Here is a 27,744-nt window from a genome sequence, read left to right on the forward strand (position 1 = left end):
TGGCACTAAATAGACTGGAAAGGACATTTTCTATGGTATTAACAGCTGGAACAAGAAGTCAGAACACTGTCTGGTTTGATCTCGGCTGAAAACTCACACATGAACTACATCAAATTTTTCACCACTGTGCATGTCTGCCAATGGACACAAAAGTGCCCTGGGTTTTGATTTTGTGGTTACAAGTAAATTTTAGAGTAGGTGACAGCAAATGTGGAATGCTCACATGATAGAGATCATCCGTGTGAGAATTCACTTTCTTTTTATTAAGATAGACATTAAAGAAATTTTCAAAAGTGTAAAGAATTATCTTATCTCATAATTTTTTGATTGGGAGAATACAGCTATTTTTCATAAAAATACAGTAGGTAATATGTAATGAATTTACTGTTATTTAAAAATAAATATTAAACAATGTTCTCAGTTTTAATTTCTAATACAATAAAGATCAATTGGCATAATCTACATAGATAAAAACTCCATAATCTTTTTAATGAACAGACATAATTTTCTAAACTAGCTTTATATTTTCCAAAAAATTGAAAACAGTAAATTCCACACTTCCCAACACCTGAACTTTCTCCTATTATTACTATCTTCCACTAGTGCATACATTTTTTATAATTAGTGAACCAATATTGATATGTTAAAATTCATACTCTATTCAGATTTCTTCAGTTTCTGCCTAATCCTTTTCTGTCACAGGATCCCATGCTACATTAATCATCATGCCTCTTCTTTGCTGTGATCCCTTTTCATACTTTGTTTTTGATGACTTGACAGTTTTGATGAGTACTGGTCAGGTATAGTGTATGATGCCCCTCTATTGGCACTTGTCAGATTTTTCATAAATCATTAGACTGGGGTTGTTGGCTTTTGGGGGTTCCTCACTAATTTTTAGAGTGCAAAGGGGTTCTGAGCCTCAGTTGTTTGACAATCACTGGTATTTTATTATTTTGTGCAAAGGGGCAGCAGTGGCTCTGGTTTCTCCCCTGTTCACTCTACTGGGGCACAGTACATGCACAATAAATATTTATGGATTGAGAGACCACAAAACTAGGGTCTCAGAGGCAACTGTAGGCTCAGAGAAGGAAGCAGCAGCATTCATGCATGGCTGAAACAGGAAGAAGAAAGCCTCAGTCAGGTATGGTCCAGCAGAACCTGACATCTCGGGTTCAACTACACATTGAAATTACTTGGGGAGCATTGAAACCTATGGTGCCTGGGTCCCTGGGAAGCTGGTGGATTGGTCTGAGGTGTCATCTGGGCATCAGAATTTTAAAAAGTTCCCCTGGTGTTTCCAAGATACTGGAAAGTTTGAGAACCACCTACCTAGGAGGTGAGCTCTAGTTGTAGGACAGCAAAATGGAATTAAGGTGGTTGATCCCTGGCTGTGACTTTGGGCAAGTTACTGAATCTTTGTAAATGCTTGTCCCCTCATCAGCAAATGGATGTAGGTGACAACTACTTCATATGTGCACAGTTTAAATATAAATCAAAAGAGGCTTCCTAGATTAGGAAGTGGCAACCATAGCTCCAGAACAGCAACATGAGAAAATAAGTTTTGAGTTGTTATTACCTGCTCAGCTCTTTAAAATGGCAATTAGCTTTCATGAGAGGTGGGAGATGTTGAAAACAACCAAGTCAGTGCCCTTTGAAGAGAAGCAGGACAAACATTTCTCAGAGTACACTAAAGATAGCAAAGAATAATAACAGAAATTGCAATGCTAACAGCAATTATTCATCTTCCATTTGCACTGTGCTTTACACCGCACGGCGCATTTTCTCACTAATGTACTTTAATTTTCGGTTTTAATTTTCCGTGGGGTCAGCTCTCACATCCGTTCAGAAGAGGAGGCCAGGCTCAGCGGAGAGGACTGCCCCAGGGCACCCGGCAGCCAAGTGCCCAGGGCCGGAATGTGCACCAGAGGGAGAAGCGGCGCAGAGGAGCCCACGCGGTGACCGCGGTCTCCAGGACGCTCGCGCCCAAGCCTTGCCCAGACGTCCGCGGAGGATGCGGGTGCGGGCCTGGCAGAGCCAGGGCCTGTCGTCTGTGCTCTCTAGGGATGTTCAGGCCTCAGGAGGGCTCTGGAGGAGGCGGCGAACGGAGGCTCCGCGGCTGGAATCTGAGCTGGGGGCGGGGGCTGGGCCCACTCCGCCCACCCTATCCCCCCTCCCTCCCCAAACACGCGTTTCCCTTTCTCCCGCGCGGCTGCCAGCCCAGGCTGGGTGCAGGGGAGGCGGGGGGCATCCCGGAGGGGATCCCGCCCCCTCCCCCGGCCTCCTGGTGCCCCCGCACCCACGTGAGTTCAGGGCCAGCCGGGATCCCACCAGCACACAGCGCGTGCCGGCTCGGCGCCGGTGCCTCTGCCGTCCGGTTCCCTCGCCAGCGCAGCGCGATCCCTGGCGGGTCTCAGCTGCCCGGGCCGGGCGCTTCGCCGGGCTCCGGCTTCTGCATCCGGCGGTAGCCAGTAGGCCGAGGCGCGGGCAGGCCGCCTCAGCCGCTCCGAGTGTGGGTGAGTGAGGAGCCCGCGGGCCCTTGCGTGCTGGGGCGCTGAGGTTCTGGGCAGGTGGGATACGAGGCTGGCTTGGTCCACCCTAGGGTCAGGTGATGGAGCGCCCTATGAGTCCACGTTCCCATCTTTCCGCCGCCCTTTGTCTTAGCGGCTCCCAGCCCCACCGCTCAAGTACGGTGTTGAGCAGGTGAGTTCCTACCACAGTAGTTATCCTGGGGTCTCCCTACCCATCTCCTCTCTCCATCCTGTCCCTCTGTCCTTGGCCCTAACTCCTGGCTGTTTGCCATCTCTGTGCCTGATGTCTCCTTTATTTCTAGGACTCAGTTCTCTTCCCTACCAGGGGTTTATTCCTTCAGTCTTGAGGGAACAGGTCTTGATGGAGCCTTTGGCTGCCCCTGAGGGTGACCCGAGATCCGAAGTTGTGAGCGTGGTTGTAGTGCAATGTGCTGGTGTGTGCTACTGAATTTATAAGCGGGGTTGACTTCTCTAAGAGTTGTGTGGGATTGCATGTTTGCATGTGGGAATGGATTAGAATGGCTGGAGTTTTGTGCAAAGGTGTGTTGTATGTATAGGAATTATGACAACCACGGTATGGAGTCCTGTATAACAGGCATTTGTGCAGGGTCTGGAAGGTGTGTGTGGAGTTGTGTGTCTGTTTTTGTGCATGAATGTGGTATGTGTGCATATCTGTGTATGTAGGAATTATGTGTCTGATGCTGAGTGAGCAGAGTTGCATTTTTAAGTGTGTGCATTTCTGAACTGTCCTTGTGTGTGAATGTGTCTGTAGTTATGTATATGTCAGTTGCGCCCAAGATATGTGTGGATGAGTATTCAAGTGTGTGTGATGTGATGTGATTTTCTGTCTATCTTTCCTAGTAGTCCTCTGGCAAGCAGAGTGTTGAGATAAAATGTATGGAAACATGTTTGTTTTGTCCAAGGTAGCTTCAGCTTTTGAAGGGAAGAGGTCCTTCCTTTCTTTCTCTTGGCTGGAGGGGGCAGCCAGCACTTTTCATCTAAGTCTGGAGGTTGGGGAAACCAGGGAGCTATCCATCCTTGAACCCCTGCAGAGAGTGGGTATCCTAGAAGGACCACTTCCCCAGCAGAAAGCTTTAGAAGTAGGGCCAAGAGAAGGTCCAGGACCAGGAGACACCTGAAAAGAGTGAATCCAGGATGAGGGGAGAAGCCCATGGAGGTCCATGAGAGGCTGAGAAAGGACCAAGTAGAAGCCAAGCTCCTGACAAGTAATGCAGACAGGACTGGGAAACTGAAAGGAAGACAGCCTCCCAATTCAGCATTTTCCTCTGTCCTCAATTGTATCTGTTGGGTCTGAGCTTTTTTATTAACCATTGTAGATATTTATTTCATGCTCACCAGGCGCTGTTCTAAGCGTCACATGAATTGGGTCATCTGAGCCATACACAAAGTGACCAATTCCTACAAGGAAGTGGGTGGTTTAAAATAAAGAGCTTAGGTATGCTCTTCTTCTAGGCCAGAGTTGGCATATTTTTTTCAGCAGAGAGCCTGAGAGATTATAAAGGCTGCAGAAATTGCAGTCTTTATAGTCTTTGTCTCAACAGCTCAACTCAGCTGCCGTAGCAGGAAAGTGGACTATAGATAATACCCAATGAATGGGAATGGTTGTGTACCAGTTGGTACGCAGCTGAACACCCCTGTGGGAGCCAAGTTACCTCATTATACTGTGACTAGCTACATACATCCTAGAGGAGAGGGTGTAATTGTGAGTTTCCTGTGTAGTCTGTGATCTTGTATCTGGTCTTGTATCACATCAAGAGGTGGGAAGCAGCACTGTGATTTCAAGAAATGGATCCATTTGGAGCAGGACCCCAACTGAGGTTCAGCATTGGGAACCAGGACTTTGACCTGGAGGAAATAGGGTGAAAGCTGAGGTAGATGTCCTATTCCTTGGCGATGGGGGAGCAGAGGAGGCCAAGGAAGACAGTTACCTCAGAAAAATAGCTGTTCAGCCTGTGACAGAAAAAAATAATTCCAGGTACCTATCAGTTGGTGGAACTGAAACCTCCAAAAGTCTTCCAGTTTTCACCAGTGTAAATTCAGGTGCTGGGAGTGGGGGTAATGGGGGTGCGTGATGCAAGGAGAGAAATCAGAAGCTGTGATCCCTCAGAGAGTAGCTGGGGAAGACCACATTCTTTTAGGTGAACAATTCCAGGAAAATCAAATATGCAGAGTCCTGCACAGGTGACAATATTTCCTGTCTTCCTTTGGTCTGGAGTTTTTTTCTTTCTTTCTTTCTATTTTTAAAGATTTATTTATTTATTTATACAAGCACTGGGTATAGTCAGAAGCGCGGGAGGGTGAGAGAATTCACCAGAGCCAGAGAGGAGAGCAGAACAGGCACACTGACGAAATATACTGCTGAGGGGAGCAGCGGGCGGCAGGCGAGGTCTGTGCGCCATGTGGGACCCTCGCCTGGCGGCTGGGGATCAAACTGGTGCTGCAGAGGCGGCAGGCAGTTTTGCAGCCCAGCACTCAACCGCTGAGCCACCTGGGAGGCCCTGGAGTTTTTTTCTAAGAGTGAGTGCAGGGTTAAGGGAAACCAGTAGAGTTGGTGTAGCACTTAGGGACCAGTTGGAATCGGAGGGTACACGGAGGGAGCAGGACAGGGCCCACGTGGCTGTACCAGATGACTTTTTTTTTAAATGCAAATATTATTAACATAAAGCATTGTTTAAATTTAAGGGGTAAAATATAGTTTTATTTATTTTTTTAATCATGAAGGACTCCACAAAGGCAAAATTTCCTCAGGTCCATGAAAGTCACATTTCCAAGCTGCGTTTTTCACATATGAAATGTTTAGTTGAAAAAGGATAGCAGGTTTTTATTTTTATAATACATGTTATTTGATGTGTATTAAAATAGAATTAACATTTCATGTTATCACCCAAAGCTTCCATTTTAGATACATTTATTTAGATAACAAGGCCACATGGATATGGCTGAAGGTAAAGAGGAGACACAAAGTATGATATTTGGGAAACAGTGCCAGGCACCCTGGAAAGAATTCTGAATATCATGTTTCCCTTCCAAGACTGATGCTGAGGAACCACTGGGGACAGGGATTGTCAGTTTCCTTCTGGAGGAACTCTTTCCTCTCCCTGTTGCACACCTGGACATTCAGGCAAAGCAGCTACATTCATTTGGCACCCACTGTTTGTGAGGCACCTGCCATTTAGTTGTTGTGGAAAGTTCACTTGGCAGCACCTCCAGGCCAGACACTAAACTATTAATTTTGGGGACTTGCTGTAAGGTACAATGGCTAGGGCTCTGCATGCAGTTGGCACTCAGCAGAGGTTTGTTTGGCTTGTGAACTGGGACAGTCACCAATTGCTTGTGATGATCTGAAATAACCATAGGGCTGGAGTCAGGGAATGGCAAAACCATCCATCACATTTTGGTGTCCTTCACTGTCTCTCCCCATCCATGCCAGGAGGTGATTAAGAAACCTTGATCCCTTTTTGTTAGGACTTGACTCTGAAACCCCAAGCAGAGTACCCCTCTCCTCAGTGTCTAGGTGCTTGCTGAGTTCCTCCACTCTTCCCCTTCTGCCGGCACCCTTCTGTCCCGCCCTTCACCAGGGCTTCTCTGTCCTGTGCAGATAGAAGATGAGCAGCCACGGAAACAGCCTGTTTTTGCGGGAGAGCGGACAGCGGCTGGGCCGGGTGGGCTGGCTGCAGCGTCTGCAGGAGAGCCTGCAACAGAGAGCGTTGCGCACACGCTTGCGCCTGCAGACCATGACGCGCGAGCATGTGCAGCGCTTCCTGCGCAGGAATGCCTTCATCCTGCTGACCGTCAGCGCTGTGGTCATCGGTGAGTGGGCTGGAGGGGCGGAGACCTCAGGAAAATTCCCTGCACGCTCATATCTTTACTCCACCCACTCATTTTTTTTCGCATGCGCACACATCCCACCACCCACCCTCTCCTCCTCCTTCCCTGTAAGGACACCTTTACACAAATGGGTACGGTTGTGCAAACACAGCGGTTTGTGGCCACAATGACACATGTGTATGCACATGCGCATACACACGTGTTTCCACGACACACACACTTTCTTCATATGGACACACAAACATGAACATGTTTTTTTGCATGCACAAAACTTACAGGTGCAAACATGTAAACCATATACACGCACGTAAAACACATTCAGATATGCAGTGTATTCCTCTGCACACACATTGGCATATTTATGAGGTATAATGCACATATGCACTCATGTTTGAAAGTGGTCACAAATATGTACAAGTCACGTCTAGATACACATAGGAAAAACATGTGAATCTCATGTGTAGGAGACCACACATATAGTCACAGATACAGTTGCACAATGAGTGTATGCATGTACACATGTATACATGAATGTGTGCATATACATTCATTTACACATATCCACATGGTAACACAAGTCATACATTTCTACAGTACACACACACACACACGCACACACACAGACCCATGCTCTCATAGGACATTTCTCTCACCTCCATGGTGCACACTCATCTTCGGACAGGTGATCTCTGGTGCTGAGTGACCCAAACTTAATGCCACTGACCCCTGTTCTTGGCCATAGGGGTCAGCTTGGCTTTTGCCCTACGCCCTTACCAGCTCACCTACCGTCAGATCAAGTACTTCTCTTTTCCTGGAGAGCTCCTCATGAGGATGCTGCAGATGCTGGTGCTGCCACTTATTGTCTCCAGCCTGGTCACAGGTGAGAAAGCCCAGAATAGTGTTGGCTCCAGCATGCACCAATCTGGAGTCAAAGCAAGACCCCAAACTCGGGTCCTCAGCAAACTCAGGACCTCAGAACCCCCATCCCAAAACTCTCTAACTCTCAAACTCAGGACCTCAAACATGGAGCACACACCTACCCTCGAGTCTGTGATCAAAGCCTAGATCCTAATCAGATGCAGGTTCCAACCCCCATATTACCTATACCACGTATTTTAGTCATTTCCTGTACTTTTCTTTGGAGGTAAAGACTGGCCTTCCAGGAATGTAATATCCAGCGGTGACAGAGCATTGTGGGCAGCCAGGGAAGGCAGCTGGGATATGCTGTAGGTGATCAGTGGGTAGGATGTGGATGAAGTTGTTTGAGATGGAGGTGATGAGAAGGTGACTGGGAGTGGGATGGAAATATAGATGTATTATACAGCGGTCACCAAAATTTTTCTGTTAAGGTCCATATAGAAAAGAAAACAGTTTAGCTTTGGGGCCATAAGGTCCGTCTTGACCACTCAGTTCTGCTCTTGTAGTGCAAAAGCTGCTGTAGAGTAATGTGTGAACAGATGGGGTTGCTTGTGCCCCAATAAAACATTATTTACAAAAATAGGTTATGGGTCAGATTTGGCTCCTCAGTGGTCAATTGCCAATCTTCAGAATGGGATGTGAATGAAGATAAAGACATGGAAGTATGGCTTCATGGGTTGGTTTTCCTGCAGGCAGAACCTGAGCTGGGGATAGCTTTCAAGGGAAACCCATGAAGAAGTGAGGCAAGCAGAATGGGGCAGGGAAAGAAGCTAAGCTGAGATGTGGGTTCAGAAGAAGGCTGGCCTCTTAACTGGCCCCCTGGACAGTGCTCTGGAGCATGAGCAACACTACAGAATCGATCCCTACCACTGCCCCCTACCTGAGTCAAAAGAGATGGAATTTTGGAATCCTGTACTAGGCAGTCATTGGCCATAGATTTTTAAAATTTTTTTTAAAAAGATTTATTTATTTATTTATGCATACAAGAACCGGAGTACAGGCCAGAAGTGTGGGGGATGAGAGGATTCACCAGAGACAGAGTGGGGAACAGAACAGGCAGATTGAAATACACTGCTGAGGGCAACAGTGGGCGAGTCAGGAGGTCTGCTGTGCCATGTGGGTGGTACCCTGGTTGGGGATATAACTCGTGTTGCAGTGGCTGCGGATAGCTTCACAGGTTGTTTCTTAATCCCTTGTGCCACCAGGGAGGCCCTTAGCCATAGATTTTTTTTTCCCATGGGGTAATTCTTTAGAGGAAGGACAGTATGAGCTGTTAGCGGCCAATACACTCAGCAGCTGAAGGCTAGGTGTGTGGCCTGGTAGAGGGCACTGAAATAGGGCACTGAAAATATCTATACTGGATAATGTGCAGCGAGGGAGTAGGGCTTTTGGGAGTGAATAGCAGAATGATGAGTAGAATGAAAGTGAGGTTATGGTGCAAAATAGGGGTAAATGAAGGATGGGGTGGGCGTTGAAAATGTTGGCTTGGAGTGGAGGGAATGTTAGCGAAGTAGTGCTTGGGGGAAGGAATGGGATGGAAAGTGTATATGGTAAATAAAATGGGGGTTAGAGAGTGATGATATGGGTGCGAAGATTGTCATGAGGGAGCCGGGTGGGGTGTAGGAGGAGGAAATATTTGGTGGAATGGTTATTGAGTGGGTGGTGTGAGGGAGGGTGGAGCAGTTGGATGGGAGAGTGGGGGCGGGGTATGGATGGGGCTGTCTTCCACATGGAAGACCACTTGTCTTCCAGGTATGGCTTCCCTGGACAACAAGGCGACAGGGCGAATGGGGATACGGGCAGCTGTATACTACATGGTGACCACAGTCATTGCCGTCTTCATTGGCATTCTCATGGTGACCATCATCCATCCTGGGAAAGGCTCCAAGGAGGGGCTGCATCGTGAGGGTCGAATTGAGACCATCCCCACAGCTGATGCCTTCATGGACCTGGTCAGGTGATGTATTTTCTAATTTTGATGGGAATTTTCATCCTACATACAACAACCCTGCTTAAGGAGAGGCAAAGGGGATAAGCTGACCTAGCCTGGAAATGACAGCACCCAAATCAAGCCTAGTTTTATAGGGACCCATTTTCTCCTTGGAGAGCAGTTGACTCCTAGGATGTGATCTTTTGACCCTTAGGCTGCTTAATGGAGACTTTCATTGAAGCATCTTGGGATGGGCTTAGAACAGGTGATATTTGGGGAGTGAACGATGCTCTTACAACAGCAAGACTTTGCCAGCCAGAGTCAAGACTAGCCATAATTCTACCCTAGTCATCGACTTAGGGAGGATTGGGAGTTGGAGGAGTTCAGGAGCTATCTATTGTTTTTGAAGCACACATGTGAATTAAATTGAGTAGGTCCTATGTTAGGGCTCAGATAGACCTGCATTTGAGGTCCACCCACACTCCATAGGAGCTGTGTAGTTTTGGGTAATTTACATAAATTCTCTGCACTTTGGTTCCTAGGTGCATAAAATGAGGGACATTGAGAGTACTCATTTTTGTAGTTATTACAGTATTAAAAACAGAACTTACAGGTAAGGCATTTAGCTCAGCTTCGACTAGAGTAAGTGTTCTATTGTTGACTCCCATTATTATTATTGTTGTTATAATTATTACTGTTCTCTCCCTATACTCCCTTCCAAGGTCTAACTGCTTTCCTTCATCTGATGTTTTTCTGCAGAAATATGTTTCCGCCCAACCTTGTGGAAGCCTGCTTCAAACAGGTCAGAAAGAAGTATATATTGAATAATTTCATCATGGAGGCTTGGAGGGTGGGGGAGTTTGCTGCTGAGAGAATGGTTCAGAGGTGAGGGGTGGAAAGAAGGACCCCATGGCACATTAGGCTGGAGATTTTGGAAGAATCTGGGAAAATGAATGCATTTCTGATTTGTGGGATAATCAGCTTACATGTCACCTCTTCCACAAACTCCTCCTTCAACACTCACAATTAAGTAATGCCACTCAGAGAAGGACTTAGGAGAAGGGCTGCCTGGAAGTGGTACTGGAAGAGGAACCAAGGTTTCTGACCATAGATGGTGGAGGTGGCACACCCCAAACACTGTCTGTACTTTGCCCAGGAGTTTATACTCATTTCCCCATGCACATTGTTCACACTATCATTCATTCATCCACTCACTCATTCTTCAAAGCATTGGTGAAATCATTCATTCACTCATTCAGATAAATGAAATAAGACTCTCCAGAGTGTGGGAATCAGGAATTGATGCTCTAAAGAAATTTCTCCAGGGGATTCTGATGCATCCACTGAATCAAATTTGGGTCCAATCTCTTCATATTTCAGTTTAAGACACAGTACAGCACAAGGTTGGTGACCAGGACCATTGTGAGGACAGAGAATGGATCAGAGCTGGGTGCCTCCATGACTCCTCCATCCTCGGGGGAGAATGGAACCAGCCTCCTGGAAAATGTCACACGAGCCTTGGGAAGCCTGCAGGAGGTGTTGAGTTTTGAGGAGACTGTACCTGTGCCTGGCTCAGCCAATGGCATCAATGCCCTGGGTCTCGTTGTCTTCTCTGTGGCCTTTGGGCTGGTCATTGGCGGCATGAAACACAAGGGCCGAGTCCTGCGGGACTTCTTCGACAGCCTCAATGAGGCTATTATGAGGCTGGTGGGCATCATTATCTGGTGAGTGCTGAGCTCGGAGGGTGGTGGGTGATGGCGTGAGGGAGGGATGGAGCCAGGTCTGGAAAGTCAGGCTGTGGGCAGTTGCTGAATGGGTTGTTAGAGTCATTCATGTATGTCTTAATTAATTCACTCGTTAATTCTTGCACTCTTTCTCTTATTCATGTGTACCTTTCTGTAATGATTTACTCCCTATTCACTCTCACTTCTTGTCCATCTAGTCATTCACTGATTTATTTGTCCCCATTCTTCCATGATTTATTCATTCATTCACTCATTCCCTCATTCTTCTATTGATTGGCCAAATCATCCACTCACTCATTTATTCCTTTATATTTATTCTTCCATACATGGTTTCACTCATTATTTCATTCATTCATTCTGCTATGTGTTGGCTAATCTATTCCTTCATACATTTATTTACTCAAAATAATTTATAAACTCATCCATGGTTTCTTTTCTTCCCTCTCTCTTTCCTCCCTCCTATCCTTTCTCCTTTCTTTCCTAAATCATTTATTCATTAGGATTTACTCTTTGATCCACTTATTCATCTTTGCATTTGTTACTCTTTCATTCACTCAGTCCCTATATTTATTCATCCATTCATTAAACACACTTGTTCATTTACTCACCTACTCATTCATGTCTTATTTGCTCATTTTATTACTCATTTACCCACTTGCTAATTATTTCTTAGTTGATGCATGCATTCTTTCATTCTTTATATACCTTCATTCCTTCAACAACTCCTTCACTCATTCAGCAGACACTTTTCAGGCTTTGTCTTGAGCTCTGGTCTATAGAGATACTTTGAATTAGTCCTTGTCCCCAGGTAGCTTGCAAAGTCTCAGAGGAGACAGACACAAACTAGATAAATATAATATGGTGGACTAAGGTTCTGTAGTCAAGAGGCACTTAAAAAGTGTTGGGAACATGGGAGAACAGCTAGTGGAGGAGTATGTAGTGAACTGTGCCTCAGAAGGTGATGGGGAAGTCATCTCTTAACTAGGCCTTGAAAGGTGACTAGGAATCCAACAGTACAGGAAGAGGGGAGAGATGAGAGAAGGAAGAGACTATGCGAGCCTGAAAAAAACCTGAGTTGTTCGGAGAATGGTGAGGAATTCAGGACTGGGAGCATAGGATAAGCTGGGAGTGGTGGTGGGAGATGTTAACAAGATTCTGATTCCAAATGGGGTAGACTTTGACATCATCCCAAATAATTTGAAAGTTGTGTAGGGGGGGAGTAAAGGCCAAGTTGTGAGTTTGGAAAAGCAATTGAAGGCAATGAGAGTGGAGGCTTATTTTGATAAACAAGAAGATTGATAAGGAACAGTGAAGGCTTAACCGAATTGGGGATAATAAATTTATAGTGTCATTTGTATGGTTGGAATGATTAGAATATCCAGCTGTGCTGGGTGGGTGAGTATAGGAGGAGAGATGTCATGTACAACTGATCCAAGGTTGAGGAATTTTGCAGAGGACAGGGAGGAAGGGTGGAGGTGATGGGTTGGGACTGGGGTTCACAGAGTTATCAGAGAGGTAGACCTAGACTTGGAGAGATCTTAGCAGCAACTGACCTGGGCTAATCCTAAGCCTGGGAATACAGATGTTACTGGAGAAGTCTACCACATTCTCATTCTCATAGCCTTACGTCTTATCATTTCTGATTCAAGCTATTATCCCAACTTCCCAAATGGTCTCCTCCTCCTCTACTTTGAGGATGACCAAGGGTATACTTGAATGTATAAAGAAAGGAATTACAGTTGAAGCCAGTGATGGGTGAATGATGGTACCGAGGGCAGAAATTCACAAGACTAAGCAATAGGCTGGTTTGTGGGGAGACTAGGTGATCCCCCGATGAACTTACTTGTTCTTTCTCCTCTGCTCTCCTTTTCACTTATTGCTGTAGCCACACTGGTCTCTGTTCCTTCAATATTTCTAGCTGAGAGTCCTCATAGGGTCTTTGCACTGTACCTGCAATGTTTTCCCTTCAGATATGCCTGGTGTATTCTCATCAATCAGGTCTCAGCTTACATGTCACCTCTTCCACAAACTCCTCCTTCACCACTCACAATTAAGTAATGCCACTTAGTGATTCTTTTGCAATATGCCAAACAAAGTTTTTAATTGTGTGTGTTTATGTGAACCATCAGTTTTTCCATTAGAATGTAAGCACCCTGGGGGCAAGGACCATGCCCCTGGAACATAGTAGGTGATCAATAAATAGTTGTTGAGTGAGTGAATAAATAGATGATGTGATAAGACAGCTTGCATATGTCCATGGGAAATTCAGATGAAGTAGCTCAAGGCAAATGAGAATTTGCTTTTATAGGAAGGACAACAAATACAAAGCAGAGAGCTGTGAGCAGCAAATAAAGGAAGTTAGAAAGTCAGAGATAGGGAATGTTTGGGCAATATCAAGGGAAAGCACCCTGAAAACAGTGATTGTTTAGGAGTTAGGGCTTATATGGGGGAGTGGGTAAAGGAGAGACCTGATAAAATTGTATGCTCTAGAGTTGTAGGAACTTTTTGCTGTCTGGGGGTGAGCTTTGGATGAACAAGAAGAGGAGTTGGGATATATTTGTGCTGCCCAGCCCCATTTGTCAATATATGGGGAAGATTCAGGTGGAGTTGAGTGGTAAGTATGGTGGGCACTACCTGGCTCCTGGGTCTTATATGGGCAGTGCCTTGAGGTTGCCAGCTTTAGGTTTGTAGTGGTCATGAGGGAGCCCTGATATGTGTTTGACATGGCCCAGGTATGCACCTGTGGGAATCCTGTTCCTGATTGCTGGGAAGATCCTGGAGATGGAAGACATGGCTGTCCTCGGGGGTCAGCTGGGAATGTACACCCTGACTGTCATCGTGGGCTTGTTCCTCCATGCTGGAGGTGTCCTGCCCCTCATCTACTTCCTCATCACTCACCGGAACCCTTTCCCCTTCATTGGGGGCATGCTGCAGGCTCTCATCACTGCCATGGGCACATCTTCCAGGTATGTCTTATCTTCCATCACTGGTACCTTCAAAGTTGACTCTGTCCTTCATGGGCTCTCCTAGGAGTCCTACCACCATGGCCCTCCACCCCAAATCCTGAACTGTGTTGTCAGTGCCTCTAGAAGGTCTCCAGTGGCTCAACACCTGGGCACTGATCTCCTGTCCCCCTTTTCTTCTTTTTCTATTTCATATGGAGAACTAACTGCTGATTTTGAGGTATGGTAGTTTAGAATCTAACCTGCCCCAATTCTCAGTCATTTTTTAGCTCAGAGCATCTCATCTCTTCTTGAGATGGTCTCTGGGAACTCTCTTGGCTTCTTTCTTTTTTGGGGTAGTCTAAGGGATTTATAAAGAGTTATACTTTTCTCCATCATCCAAATTCAAGACAAATTAAAAAATATCACAGGAGTCAACCAGGTGAAGAAAACTCATTTTTATTGTCCATAGTGCTAATTGGAGAATATGCTTTTTCATCTTTGGCCAAGTAGGGCTGGTACTATTGAACCCAATATTGAACTCACCTAGTTACCACATGATACCAAAAAGCCTTTTCTGTGGTCTTGGCTTCTCACTGCATGATAAAGCAGACAATATAAATGTTTTATAGACAGACTCACCCCAAATCAAATGTCCACTCCTTTGACTAAACTCAACAATCAATTAAGCCACTCCTCCTCCCTTGGGAAGTGGTGGGGAGAGGGACTGAGAGGGTTAATATAGCTGAAGTCACTCCCCAAAGCAAACATGGGGAGTGGGAAATAGAGTCCTCTGTGATGTCACTTACTTAACCCTTAGGGGTGGGAAATCACCAGACCCTTAGTCCTCTTCTTTTTGGGAATAGACTTTTAGAGTGAACTGGTTGCATGAACTAGTGTCTAGTAATTTGCCTTAGCTAATGGCTTTAAGTGGGTTAGCCTGGGGGACCCTCATCATTCTCTGCTTCTTATCCCTCTTCTCCATGCACAGTTAACAGCCTCTGAAGTGGGAGTCACCTGCCATCTTCCCCTTGTTCTGGCTCCCACCTCACTGCCCTCCTTTATCCACTGCTGCTGTAGCACGTTCCCAGCTCTGGGTTTCTCTCCCCCAGCTCTGCAACACTGCCCATTACCTTCCGCTGTCTGGAAGAGGGCCTGGGTGTGGATCGCCGTATCACCAGGTTTGTGCTGCCCGTGGGGGCCACTATCAACATGGATGGCACTGCCCTCTATGAGGCCCTGGCTGCCATCTTTATTGCCCAAGTCAACAACTATGAGCTCAACCTGGGCCAGATCACAACTATCAGGTGAGGTGTCATGGGTGGTGAGATCTGAAAAGTTATTAGTTTGGCTAGCAGAGGAAGGAACTCCAGGTCGTGGCCAAGGGATGCCTTGGATGATGGAGGGGGGATGTATGGAGGCTCCAGTTGCCTATCTGGATGAGGCTAAAGGTGGGAGTTTGTAACCTGAGACTATCAGAAGCTGGCAGTATTTTCAGCCAGCTCATCTCTCACATGCTATTGTGGGAAGCACTTTGCTAGTATTTTCCAAAGCATGACTGATGCATTTAATTAATTTATTTATTTTTTAAGATTTATTTATTTATACAAGAACTGGGGTACAGGCCAGAGGCATGGGAGGGTGAGAGACTGAGTGGGGAGTGGAACAGGCAGACGGACTGAAAACATTGCTGAGGGGAACAGTGGGCGAGACAGGAGAGGTCTGCTGCACCATGTGGGTAGCTCCCTGGCTGGTGGGGAATTGAATCCGTACTGCAGAGGCTGTGGACAGCTTCACAGTGCTGCTGTCAACCTGCTGCACCACCAGGGAGGCCCTGACTGATGCATTTTAATAAACTGAAGTTTTTGTTGTAAATATGGCTTTCTGACCTAGAAGTTCCAATTAAGTTCCAACTTATACCTAGAAGTTCCAATTTAATTATTATATAAATAATAGAAACATGATCCTCTCCTTCAGGGCTTTGCACCAATGTTATCCGTTCAGGGACGTGTTCCTTCAATTACCTATTTTAAATAGCACATCTGGACTTTTGTAGGCTGAACTATTTCCCCATTGCACCATTTGCCTTAGTATGTATTTTACTTATTATTCTTGCTTATTGTCTTCCTTTCCTACTAGAATATAAGCTCTATTCAGGCAGGGGTTTTCTTTTATGGGGATTTCTATTAGGTGTCTAACATGTAGTAGATGCTCAATAAATATGAGTTGAAAGAAAAAATTTATTGAACTGTCTTGTGTAAAGTGCCTTTGTATTCATTCATTTGATCTTCATGACATTCTCCAAGGTGGGTAAAATATTCAGTATTGATTTAGAGAGGAAGAGGTGGAAATCCAAGGCAAATTAAGTTACTTGCCCAAGGTCACATGATGGAAAGAGGTAGAACCTGAGTCTTGATTACTGAACTAGTGCTGGTAATGACAGTATGAGATGGAAGGGGAGGTAGATGACGAGTGGGAGGAAAGAACATATGTTCAAGGAAACTGGGCTTGGAAGTAGGGGTTTGTGTGGGCCATGGTTGAGATTCTCTTGCCCAGGTGAAGGATCTGAGTCATCAGACGCTGCCTTCTTCTGCTCACATCTGCCTGTCCTGCTCACACTCTGGCTGCATGAAGTCCCTGAGACTCATGGGACTGGGGTTCTCATTCTCCATGGCTTCTCAAAAGCCTCACAAGTATTGGTTATTGGGGAATAGCCTCTTGTTCAGTCAGCCAGAAAATATTTGTCACGTTATTACTGATTAGATCCCAGGCATTGGAAATAGGACTTTGAGCCACATAGTCACAGTCATGTGTTTGTGTCTTTGGAAACCAGGTGGCATAGCAGAGCCACAGGCCTGGGAAGGTATCATGGAAGGTTTTCCTCATGAGCTGGGCTCTTTTATATAAGGACTCTGCATAGACTCCTGGGATGTGCTGAACACCAGTCTCCAAGGTTCTGCTTTTGTGCAGCGATTTGTTGGAAGAAGACACAGCATGACTTCTGATGGTAGAGGCCCAGGGGTCAGTTTCTTGACTTGTTTCCATTTCCTTGGAAAAAGCAAGCTTGGAAAGATTTGCAGTAATTTTGCTGGTGTTGATCCATCTTCGTTCATTCCTTCCATATTCAAATGTTCACCTGGTGTCTACATGTAAGCACTATGCTTGGCACTTGGAGTACCAAAAGATGTGGAAGGTATGAACTCTGTTCAGGGGACACCGTGAGTGAACTAAACATTCCCACATAGCCTGCTAAGAGCTGTGTTGGGAAAGCTAAGGGCTATGGGTGGGGCCACCTGGTCCAGTCCTGGAGAAGTAGTGGTGAGTGAAGCCTTCATGGACAGGTAACATATGAACTGAACGTGGACAGAGAAGTAGTTGCTGACCAGGTGGTTTAGGGTTTTATGGCTCCTGAAGGTAGTGGTTCTCAAAGTGAACCACCAGTAGCATCAGCACATTGGGAATTTGGGGAATGAGTATCCCATGGTAGTTCTACTGAATCAGAATCTTTGGGATAGACCCCTGCCATTTGTGTTTTTACCAACTCACTAAGTGATTCTTGTGCACAATCAAGTTTGAGAAGCACTGTCTTAAAGGGACTAAGGGGAGCTCATTATGGTTAAAGCTTAAAGGACATGTGTGGGGGTTGAGAGTAGAAGGAAATGAGGCTGAAAGATGAACAGGGACCAAGTTCAGAAAGATCCCTGGGCCAAGAGTTTCAAATTACTAGCAAACATTCCAAAAACATGTGTTGAATGCTTTATATATTACAGGTTCTATGTGGAGACCTAGGGATGCGGGGAAAATAAAACACAGTTCTTGACCACAGGGAAGATCCAATCTAATAAAGGAAAAGGACACACATGTGATGGTGGTGGTGGTGGTGGTGGTGATGATGGTGACAATGATGTTGATGATGTTAGTGATGTGGTGATGATGTTGGTGGTGATAATGGTGACAGTGGTGATGATGAAGATGAAGGCCGACATTTATAAAGTACCTGCTATGTGCCAGATATAACATGAAGTATTTTGCAAGCATGAGCTCTTTGATTAATGGGCTATGTTGCATAATGCCTAAGCATAGCCCCATCATTGCCTTTGTCAAATTAAAAAAAAAGGATTACTTGCTTATTGTAGATAGTATAAAAGCTGTGGGAATCCAGAGAAGGGGTATTTGGCTTAACTGATGTCATGTAGCTCTCTTCCTTTCCATTTTGTTAGCCTCCCCATGAATCATTTCAGCGTTCAATCAAGTGACCCTTCCATCTTCTTCTTTTCAAGGTTCCCTGGTTTGCAACTCCAGTCATCTACCCTTGGGACCAGACCTTGGACTTGGTCCCAACTCAGGCTGCTGTAACGTCTGTAGTATATGTATCATAGGCCATCTCCAGTCTCTCCATTCATTCTTCTTTGCTGCCTCTAATATTTTCTTTAGTTGTGTAAGGACTTTTGCCTCCTTATGGTTTTACTTTCCTCCCTCTGTAATTTAGTCCAGTGTTTTTCAAAATTTATTTGTATGTTAATCACCTGGGGATTGTTCAAAGGCAGATTCTGATTCAGATTTTTCATTTCTTTTTTTTTCACTTAAACTTTTATAAATTCTTTTTAAAAAATTTTGTTAATTTTAAATATTTTTTACATCATTCTTAATTTTTATGCAATGTATGCTTTATCATCTTGGCTATAGTCCCTGTGGAATTCTCACCACCAATTTACCCGTGTACCATTACCATAGTCCCTTGTGTTCAGATTCTTCATTTTTAACAGGTTTTCAGGTGATGCTGCTGCTGCTTTGGGGAACATACTTGGAGCTGTGATCTTCTCCACCAGAGTGTGGCATGTCATTTTCTTCTCTTCTGCAAGGCGTCTGTGACATCCTTACCCCAGTCTTTCTGTCTATGTGCTCTCTAAGTCCTTAACATAGGAAATTCAACCATCTACTTTATCTGCTCATATGTCAAGGTATCTGAGCCCAACTAGAGAAACATCTACCCACTGAGGAGCCTATCGCCATGATGGGATGATGTCTTACATTCTCAACTGAGCACAGTTCCACTTAGAAATTCCTTATATCACTGGTTTGCAGATCTGAGTAGCATCACCTCAGATCACCTACTCTAAGAGACTCTGATTAGGGTGGAGGTGGGGTCTGGGCATTGGTATGTTTGGGAAAGCCACCCAGGTAATTCTGCCATGCACCCAGGGTTCACAGCCATCTAGTTATGTGGTAGAACCATTATTTGTTCTTCAGCAGTCATTCCAAAACTTTACCACTCTTTATTTCCCAACCCCATTCTCTAGTTTTCTCCTCATGGAAGATCATATCACCTTCTACATCAGAGAGATAGTTGGGGGTGTAAATAGACCCAAATTTCTGTTTCACAACTCAAATTTACTGGGGTATGCATCCATCCATGTATCCTTCCCCTTGGACTCAGTTTAAATGTGGTGCTGTCGCTCTGATAAAACTCATTCTCTACAGTTCCCTGAATCTTATCCCCACCATCTTCTAACTCTGCCAGCCATTCCACTTCTCACTTGCGTTTCAACCCCACTGCCTTTATTTGACTTTCTCTGCAGCACATGAGGACATGTCAGTGTCTTTCATTTTATAAAAACAAAGACTTCACACCGAAAATGTTAATGATAGCAGGCAAGCTGCTTCATAAACTTGATGGTGTCCATGCTGTTTAGTGGAGTGGCCCACCATCTCCAGCAGCTGCCTGTTTTTGGTTATACAGGGATTATGGATGGAGGCAGGTACCACAACTTTATGTAGCATAGTACAAAGCTGGCTTGGTTGAAAACACTTAACACTGGGGGTGCTCTCTTTTTGTAGGGTTTCCAGGAGGCCAGTAAATAAGAAACCTGAATCTCAATTGCTTAGGGGAGTTTCAGGACCATACCTTATACCTGGAACCTAGGGATGGTGGCACCTGATGGTTTTTGGGATCAGGAAATCCCTGTTCCCAGGTACCTCATAGCTACCACAACCCAGAGATTGCCATTGAGTCTGTCTTCAAATAATGTGTATATATATATATATATATATATTTGCCTTTCCAGTGGATTGCTGGGCTATAGGAATTCTTTTTAAGGGGAAACCTAGGATGCAATAAAGATGAATAAAGGTAATTTTACACCTTTTCTAAAAAGATTTATTTATGCATACAAGAATTGGGGTACAGACCAGAGGTGTGGGGGGTGAGAGGATTCACCAGAGACAGAGTGGGGAACAGACTAGGCAGACTGACTGAAATACATTGCTGAGGGGAGCAGTGGGCGAGTCAGGAGAGGTCTGCTGTGCCATGTGGGTAGCTCCCTGGCCAGGGATTGAACTTGTGCTGCAGTGGCTGTGGATAGCTTCACAGGTTGTGTCTTAACCGCTTGCACCATTCAGGGAAGCCCTCACAAGAACACCTTTTTAAAAAATTGTTTTTTAACTGGGGTAATATTGGGGTACCCCATTAGGTATTACACCATATGTAGTCACCACCAACTTACCCATATTCCTCTACCATAGACCATTGTACTTCCTTTCCTCTTTGTGTTCCTTCCTTTCCTTGGGGCTTCAATTCTCTAGTCAGCTATCAAGGGTTAGTTTTTCAGCTTGTCTTTATCTATTGATTTACTTACTTTATATTCCACATATTAGTGCCATCTTTCGTCTTTGGACTTATTTCACTTAGCATTATCCTTTCAAGCTCCATCCATGTTGCTGCAAATGGTATGAGTTTATCTTTTGATCGCTGAGTAGTGTTCCATTGTATATATATATATACCACATGTTTTTGATCATCTGTTCTGGGGCATTTAGGTAGTCTCCTAATTTAGCTATAGTAAACAGCACTTCAATAAACAAGGAAATGCAGTCTTCCTCTCTAATTAGTGTTTTTGAATTTTTTTGATAGATACAGAGGAGTGGAATTACTGGATTCAATGGCAGATCCATGTTTAATGTTTAATGTTTTCAGACATTTAATGTTTTCAGACATTCCATAGGGGCTGGCAGTATAAGAGGGTTCTCTAGTAATAAGTGACTGTGGACATTTTTTCATGTGCCTGCTGACCATTTTAGTGTATTCTTTGGAGACGCATCTGTTTTATTCTTTTGCCCATTTTATTTTGATTGGGTTGTTTGTTTTGTTTTTATAGAGTTTTAGGAGTTCTTTTATACCTTTGGTATCAGTTCTTTGTCAGATGTATGGTGTACAAATATTTTTTGCCATTCAGTAGGGAAGAACACCTATTTTTTGGTTTGTCTAGGTTAGTATGCAAATAGTGATTACATCTCTGGGAAACATTGACATCCCTGAGAGTAGGGATGTCATCTAGAAGGGTGAAAATGGGCGATTTTTGAGGGATGGTCTTAAATGAACCAGAGAACTAATCAGCACTTCCAGCTTATTCCTGGCAATCAATGGGGAGAGTTTAGAGATGGCCAGTTTGATACTTGCTAGGTAGTGCTTCAGAATTTAGCAGCAGAATATGGATTATTGGGTACTCCAAGTTTCAGGAGGCTTCTTGGATTCAGGTGGAATGGATCCATCTCAAACATGCTGCCTGCCCCCTCGGGCACACCCAGATCACTGTTTATGTGAGGCCTATTGCTTGGAGGAGAGTTTCTCTCACTTAGGACAATGGTGATAACGACCCTCCTTGAGGTCCCGTTCTAACAGTACTGTCTTTCACTGCTCTCCATAACTCCTCAATGTCTCCTGTTCTACAGGTGAAGAAATGGTGCTTCTGATTTTACTTCTGAGGGGATGTAGCTAATGAATGGGAGTTGGCTGGACCCCGAAGTTTATTCTTTGTCCACTAGCCCAAGTTTTTACTCATTCACTGTTTGGATAGAGTCACCATCTTGGCAAAGCATCCCAAGTAGCTTCATGTTCACTTACAGAATTTGGGGAGGGACTTCAGAGGCCACATCAGGGCACTAAAACACTTCTTGGTAAAATCAGTAACTTTAGTGTTCTGGTGCCATACCAGACAATCAGCGAATGCGGGAACCTCTACTTAATGGTGGATCACAGTCTCTTTCATTTTCCATGTGTTCCACCTTTCAGTTTTCCAAAACTCTCTCTCTCTCCCCCCGCCTCCACATATATATTTATATAATTTGTTAGCATCATACGTAATTTTTTTTTGCTCTAAACTTGACTAGCCTTCTAGAATTCCATGCCTAGCAGCTGGCCCTCGCAGTACTTATCTCTCTACTACTTTTAGTACAGATGTAATTCAATCTCCTGGTTCACAGCTGTTACCCAAATTGATTCTTCTGTCCTTTTCCAGCCCCCAAAGACAGCTGGTTAACTATCTACTCTTGCACCTACATTATGAGTTGTTTAAACATGTGAATACCCATGATTGGACTAACTTCCAATCTGATCCCAGGAAAGGAAGAGCATGTGCACTGATATTCTATGAAAGTCACTTTGGATTGCTTTTTATGTTCTGAATTTGATGTGATACCTGGTACAATAAACCACTTTCTTCTGTTGTGTCCTTTCTCACTCTTTCCCTTATTTCTTCCTTTCTCCTTTTGCTTCCCCATGTTCTGTCTCCTTTTGCAGTATCACGGCAACAGCAGCCAGTGTTGGGGCTGCTGGCATACCCCAGGCGGGGCTGGTCACCATGGTCATTGTGCTCACGTCGGTTGGCCTGCCCACTGAAGACATCACACTGATCATTGCTGTGGACTGGTTTCTGTGAGTGTCTTCAGACAGGACCTGGTGCTGTCTTCCCCTCACCTCCTGCACTATCCCTGATCCACGACTTTCATTCCAGCAGAATGTTAGAGTAAAAATTCTAAATACTCACTGAAGTTTAGACTTTTAGAGAGAAACCAAATGCAAGCCATGGCCTGGGGACCCAAAATTTCGTGCTTAATCTTGGGAAGTAGGGCAGGGAGAGACAAGCCCATCACCCCCCAAAAGCTGCCCTTTACCTGTTTTATGTAGACATCACAAAAAGGTGGTCTATGGGGCAGGACTGACTTGAAATTACTATTTTTTTTTTTAATTCTCAACTTCTAAAACATTAAGTTTACATTAAAAAAAATTATATTCCCCCTTCCCACCTGGGAGCAGTCAGCTGAACTGAATCCCATTTGGGTGGTTTCCAGCCTGGGCAGATTTACTCATGGTGGTTACCTTTCTCATCCTGTATGCTGTTTAACTCACTATCCCTAGTTTTTGATATAAGATGTTACATCTTAAAACAAAAAACAAAAAACAACAGTTGTATTGCTAAGATCAAATGCAAGCATATCAGAGTGGTCTAATCTGCAATTGTTAGGAGTACAAGCCCAGGACAGGGAGGGGGAGGGACCTACCTGAGATTATTTGGTTATGGGTTGGACTGAGCAGAAACTGAAGACAGAGAAAGAGCAGGACCTGCCTGGGTTTATGTGGTTGTGGATTGGACTGGAACATGAGCTCCAGCTTCTAGGCACAGGGACTTCCATGTTACAGCCTCTTCCCGATCGAACTCTTCAAGCCCGATTAACAGCATCTTCTCTCTCCTCTCCTCTCCATCAGTGACCGACTTCGCACGATGACCAATGTACTGGGGGACTCTATTGGAGCAGCTGTCATTGAGCATTTGTCTCAGCGGGAGCTGGAGCTGCAGGAAGCTGAGCTCACCCTCCCCAGCCTGGGGAAGCCCTACAAATCACTCATGGCCCAAGAGAAAGGGGCATCCAGGGGACGGGGGGGCAATGAGAGTGCTATGTGAGGGGTCCCCAGCTCTGATGCTCAGAGAGAAGGGAAGGGTGCTGAATGACTGTGCACTGAATACACATATTCTATCTGGGGGAAACTTAGATAAAGGAGCAGGAGGGAAAGGCGTTTAGGTCTCCATTTTTCTCTGAGCATAAGCTGAGAACTTGGTGGTTGGTAAGCAAGGCAAGGGAGGAAATGCTTCCTATGGGGGTGGGGGCAAGGGAAGCTTAAAGTTTAACAACATGAAGGGTCAACTCATGTTTCTTATTTTCTTAAGGAACTGAAGAAAGTAAAGGAAAACCACTATTTCTCATAATAAAATGGTGTCTATGGCCTCTGTGTTTGGGGTCCCCAAGACCACCTTCAGGTCCCATGATTTGCTAGCAGGACTCAGAGAACTCAAAAACCTGTGATGCATGTGTTTATGGTTTGTTGCAATGAAAGGAGACAGATTAAAGTTAGCAAAGGTGAAAGGTTTATGGAAAAGGGTCCAGGAGATAATAAGACATGAGTTTCCAATTGTCCTCTCTCTGGGAAATTGCATAGATAGCACTTATCCCAGCAACCATGTGTGACAACACTTATGAAATATTGCCAGCCAGGAAGCTCACCTGATCCTTAGTGTCCAGGGTTTTGGTCAGGGGCCTGTCACACACACACACACACACAGAGATACCTGCTGATTATCACTATGCATGTTCAGTTCCTCCAGAGGTCAAACTAACAGATTGCCTAGGGACCCAACTAAACAAAAATGCATTCACCATAAATCACACTGTCAGACTATCTGGCATGGTTCAGTGCTCCAGGTAGGTGAAGACACTTATCAGATAGGATACTCCAAGTGCTCAGAGGTCACCTCCTTATGGCCAGTCAGGAGTCAGTCCTTTCTTTGAGATGTGTAGGTTTGGAGCACCCTTAACAATCTTTATTAAACCTTTACTTCATATACCCTGTGGATGGGAATAGAGTAAGTAGCTTCTCATGGCAATGGGTAGTTGGGTCTTTTAGCCTAAACTCTTGACTCCTGAGACTGAGTGTTCCACCCCGCCTCCCCCAAAAGCTGGCCTGAGAGGATTCTCATGTCTATACCACACAACAAAGGATTTTAATCTCTTAGCATTATTTTCCTGAAGCCCAGTGAACCATGCGGGGCATTAAACGAAGACTTGGGGAAAACACATACTGTGTGAGTAGAGAGTAACATGCTTCTAGCTGTCATAAGTTTAACTCAACCTTTTTGTCCAGGAAACATGATATTTATTCTTTTCTAAATCAAATTAAACTTCATTTGGCCACTCACCTCACCTAAAGAGAGAAGTTTGATCACAAGTATATTGGGATGCCTTACTGGTATTCTTTAGGATCCCAAGAGAACCCTTGGGCACAAGCAATTGAGAAAACTTGGAAAAAGCGTCCAAAATTCTTTTATCTATTTGTGGACATATTTGTGGTCCATGACTGCTAACAGTTCATGCAAAGGCATGAAGTTCCAGTACTTATAAAACACACTACTATACATTTGACCATGGGAACTTTTCCTTATGCCAATCTCAAATGGGAATTTTAGTTTTGGCCCCACCCTACCCCACCTCATTGTCTGTGGTTTCTGTCCCAGTGGGCTCATTTATGGGAGCAGGATGTGTGGGATGCTAGGGTTAGCATGACAAGGTACCACAGAGTAGGGTGGCTTACACAACCAAAATTTATTCTTCCATAGTCTTCGGTGCTGGAAGTCAGAAATCAAGGTGTTTGCAGGCTGGCATCCTTAGAGACTTATCTTATTGGTTTGTAGATGTCCATCTTCTCCCATGGTCTTCCCTCTGTGTGTCTGGGTCATAGTCTTCTCATAAGGACACCAGTGAGATTTGATTAGGGTCCATTGGAACAATCTCATTATAACTTGCATCTTTAAACACCCTATTTCTAAACACAATGACATTCTGAGGTACTGAAATTTAGGATTTCTACATGCATTTTAGGACATTTCAGGCCATGAGATGGCATGATTTGCAATGTCAAGGGATTCACAACTCTGTGTCCTCCAATCCTTGGAAACACCCCAGCTTTATTTGCAAATCTGGGTTTTTCAAGAATAAAGTCTTTTATTCCCTGGGGCATGGGAAACAACACATTTTGGGGGAGGGACTGTGGTTTGAATTAGATAGTCTTTACATTCTTTGAAGTCCTTCATGGCTGCTAGAACAGACAAATGAATTTATCTCTAATCACACAGGTAATCTATTGTAAAGAATGTGGCTTGCTTTCTGGATTTGTTCTGAAAAGGTAAGATGGATGCACAGTGGGGTAGCCAAATACAGGCTGGAAGCCACAAGCAAGAGGATTGAATAAAGCTAGTGTCCACTTGTGTTACCTTTGACCTCAGGGATAGGGTATTCTGCAGTGGTCAGAGCCCCTGTCATGGATATTAACACACATACATGATCCAGGAGGGAGAGAGACTGAAGGAGGATCTAGGAGGAACATAGAGCATTTCAGGGTCAGTTACTGCTTCATGCCAATGATGCAAATCAGCAGATCACCATTGTGTCACCAAACAGCAGATGTTTCTGGTAACCCTCCATATATTCAAGAAGCTTCCCCATCATGTCTACTAGTTTCCTGTGACTGTTATGACACTTTACCACAACCTAGGTGGCTTAAAACACCTAATAGTGTTTTAATGCCTAATAGTTCTGGAGGCCAGAAGTCCAAAATCCATGTATCAACAGGACCACACTACCTCCGCACAGACTGAAGGCTCCAGGCTTCCTTGGCATAGGGCTGCATCACTTCTGTCTACATTCACCTTACAGGATTTTCTCTTCTTGGTGTCTTCTCCTCTTTTGTATGTTACAAGGATACTTGTGATTGGATTTAGGGCTAACCCAAGCAAACATTGATGATCTCATCTCAAGATCCATAACTTAGTTAACTGCAATGATGCTTTTTCTAAAATAAGATCACATTCACATATTCCAGGAGGCATATCTTTTTGAGGACTGACAGTGGAACCACAACATGACTCAGGAAATGTAGCCCAATATAGCTGAAGCAAAGATTTCAGTGGTCACAGAAAGTGGACACAGGAGTCAGGGAAAAGCAGCCACAAAGGGTATATTTATCAAGCCAGTCACCGCATGGTCATGTGGGGCTTCTGCTGAGGAAGGCAGTGTAATATATATGTCTCAGAGTTAGGAATTAGTCTTCTGTTAAGGAGTGATTCATGGGAATTAATTCTCTCAGCATGTAGGCAGAGCAGACTTCAGCAGCAGGGAATTTCCTCAGGCAAAGAGATGATGATACAAGAAATGGAAGCCAGACAAGATACACTGAAATGGTAAGTGGTGGTGAGATATCTTCTACATTAGGAGTCTGTATCCTACCTCCCTGGGATGCAGTCACAGAGGTGAAAGGGCAGAAGCCATTTTGTGATCGTGAGGGTGATGATCCACATGCTAAAGGTGGATGCATGATCCACATGCTAAGTAAGGGTGGTGGCCAGAAAAGTGGAAGCATCCTGAGTACTTTAGAACCAACTTTGGGTTGCTTAGAGCCAGAGCTCATATTTCTTGAGGAAACAAAAACCTCTTTGGTTAAGCCATTGTGAATCTGACCTCACTACTTGTAGCCAATTGCAATTTTTAACTGGCATAGAAGAAATTTTCCAGCAATATCTGATGGGACATCCTTGAAGAGGATTATATGAAAGACTGCATGCTCTCTTATAGAACTTTCTTCGATGACGGAAATGTTCTCTATCTGCCCTGTCCAATTTGGTAGCCATTACTTACACATAGCTTATTGGGCACTTCATATGTAGCTAGTATGATTTAGGAACTGAACTTTAAAAATTTATTTTAAAATATTTTGGAATTAATCAGCCACATGTGATAAGTGGCTACCACATTGTATTGGACAGCACAGTTATAAGTGAACTCTTTGGGGGCAATGATGATATTTTAGTAGTTAGGAGTGGGCAAGACATAGCTTGATCCCTCTGAAAGACTAAGGTGGTCAGCACCCCTGTCCCAGAGTGTAGGGCTCAAGTTTCTTATTTGTCTCTTGTCTATGATCAGAATGAAACTGAGAGTTTTTTTTTCATTTT

The 27,744-nt window shown here is 44.5% G+C and overlaps 1 protein-coding gene across 3 annotated transcripts; it reads left to right on the forward strand.

Moving 5' to 3' along the window:
* The first annotated feature begins 2,166 nt into the window (after positions 1-2,166).
* Positions 2,167-23,964, forward strand: SLC1A6 (solute carrier family 1 member 6). 3 transcript variants are annotated; one of them, XM_037506059.2, is made up of 10 exons: positions 2,167-2,513; positions 6,148-6,359; positions 7,120-7,257; positions 9,048-9,252; positions 9,985-10,027; positions 10,606-10,949; positions 13,703-13,936; positions 15,025-15,219; positions 22,488-22,622; positions 23,454-23,964. In XM_037506059.2, the coding sequence occupies exons 2-10, from the start codon at positions 6,155-6,157 to the stop codon at positions 23,647-23,649; spliced, it is 1,695 nt and encodes a 564-aa protein (XP_037361956.1). In that variant the 5' UTR covers positions 2,167-2,513; positions 6,148-6,154; the 3' UTR covers positions 23,650-23,964. The 3 variants fall into 3 exon arrangements, with proteins under 3 accessions (XP_037361956.1, XP_054549308.1, XP_037361957.1); XM_054693333.1 differs by lacking the exons at positions 22,488-22,622; positions 23,454-23,964 and adding an exon at positions 18,193-18,402 and having other exon boundaries at positions 2,440-2,513; XM_037506060.2 differs by lacking the exon at positions 2,167-2,513 and having other exon boundaries at positions 6,112-6,359.
* The last annotated feature ends 3,780 nt before the right edge of the window (positions 23,965-27,744 follow it).

Source organism: Talpa occidentalis, unplaced genomic scaffold (assembly GCF_014898055.3).
Source record: "Talpa occidentalis isolate TD23 unplaced genomic scaffold, MPIMG_talOcc4v2.1 talOcc4.12, whole genome shotgun sequence".
Lineage (NCBI taxonomy): Eukaryota > Metazoa > Chordata > Mammalia > Eulipotyphla > Talpidae > Talpa > Talpa occidentalis.

Bases quoted from the DNA above. Each gene is read 5' to 3' on its own strand.
- SLC1A6 (XM_037506059.2), top strand. From the start codon at position 6,155: ATGAGCAGCCACGGAAACAGCCTGTTTTTGCGGGAGAGCGGACAGCGG. The intron at 7,258-9,047 runs GTGAGAAAGCCC...CTTGTCTTCCAG, and splicing joins TGTCTCCAGCCTGGTCACAG to GTATGGCTTCCCTGGACAAC. The intron at 15,220-22,487 runs GTGAGGTGTCAT...CTCCTTTTGCAG, and splicing joins GGCCAGATCACAACTATCAG to TATCACGGCAACAGCAGCCA.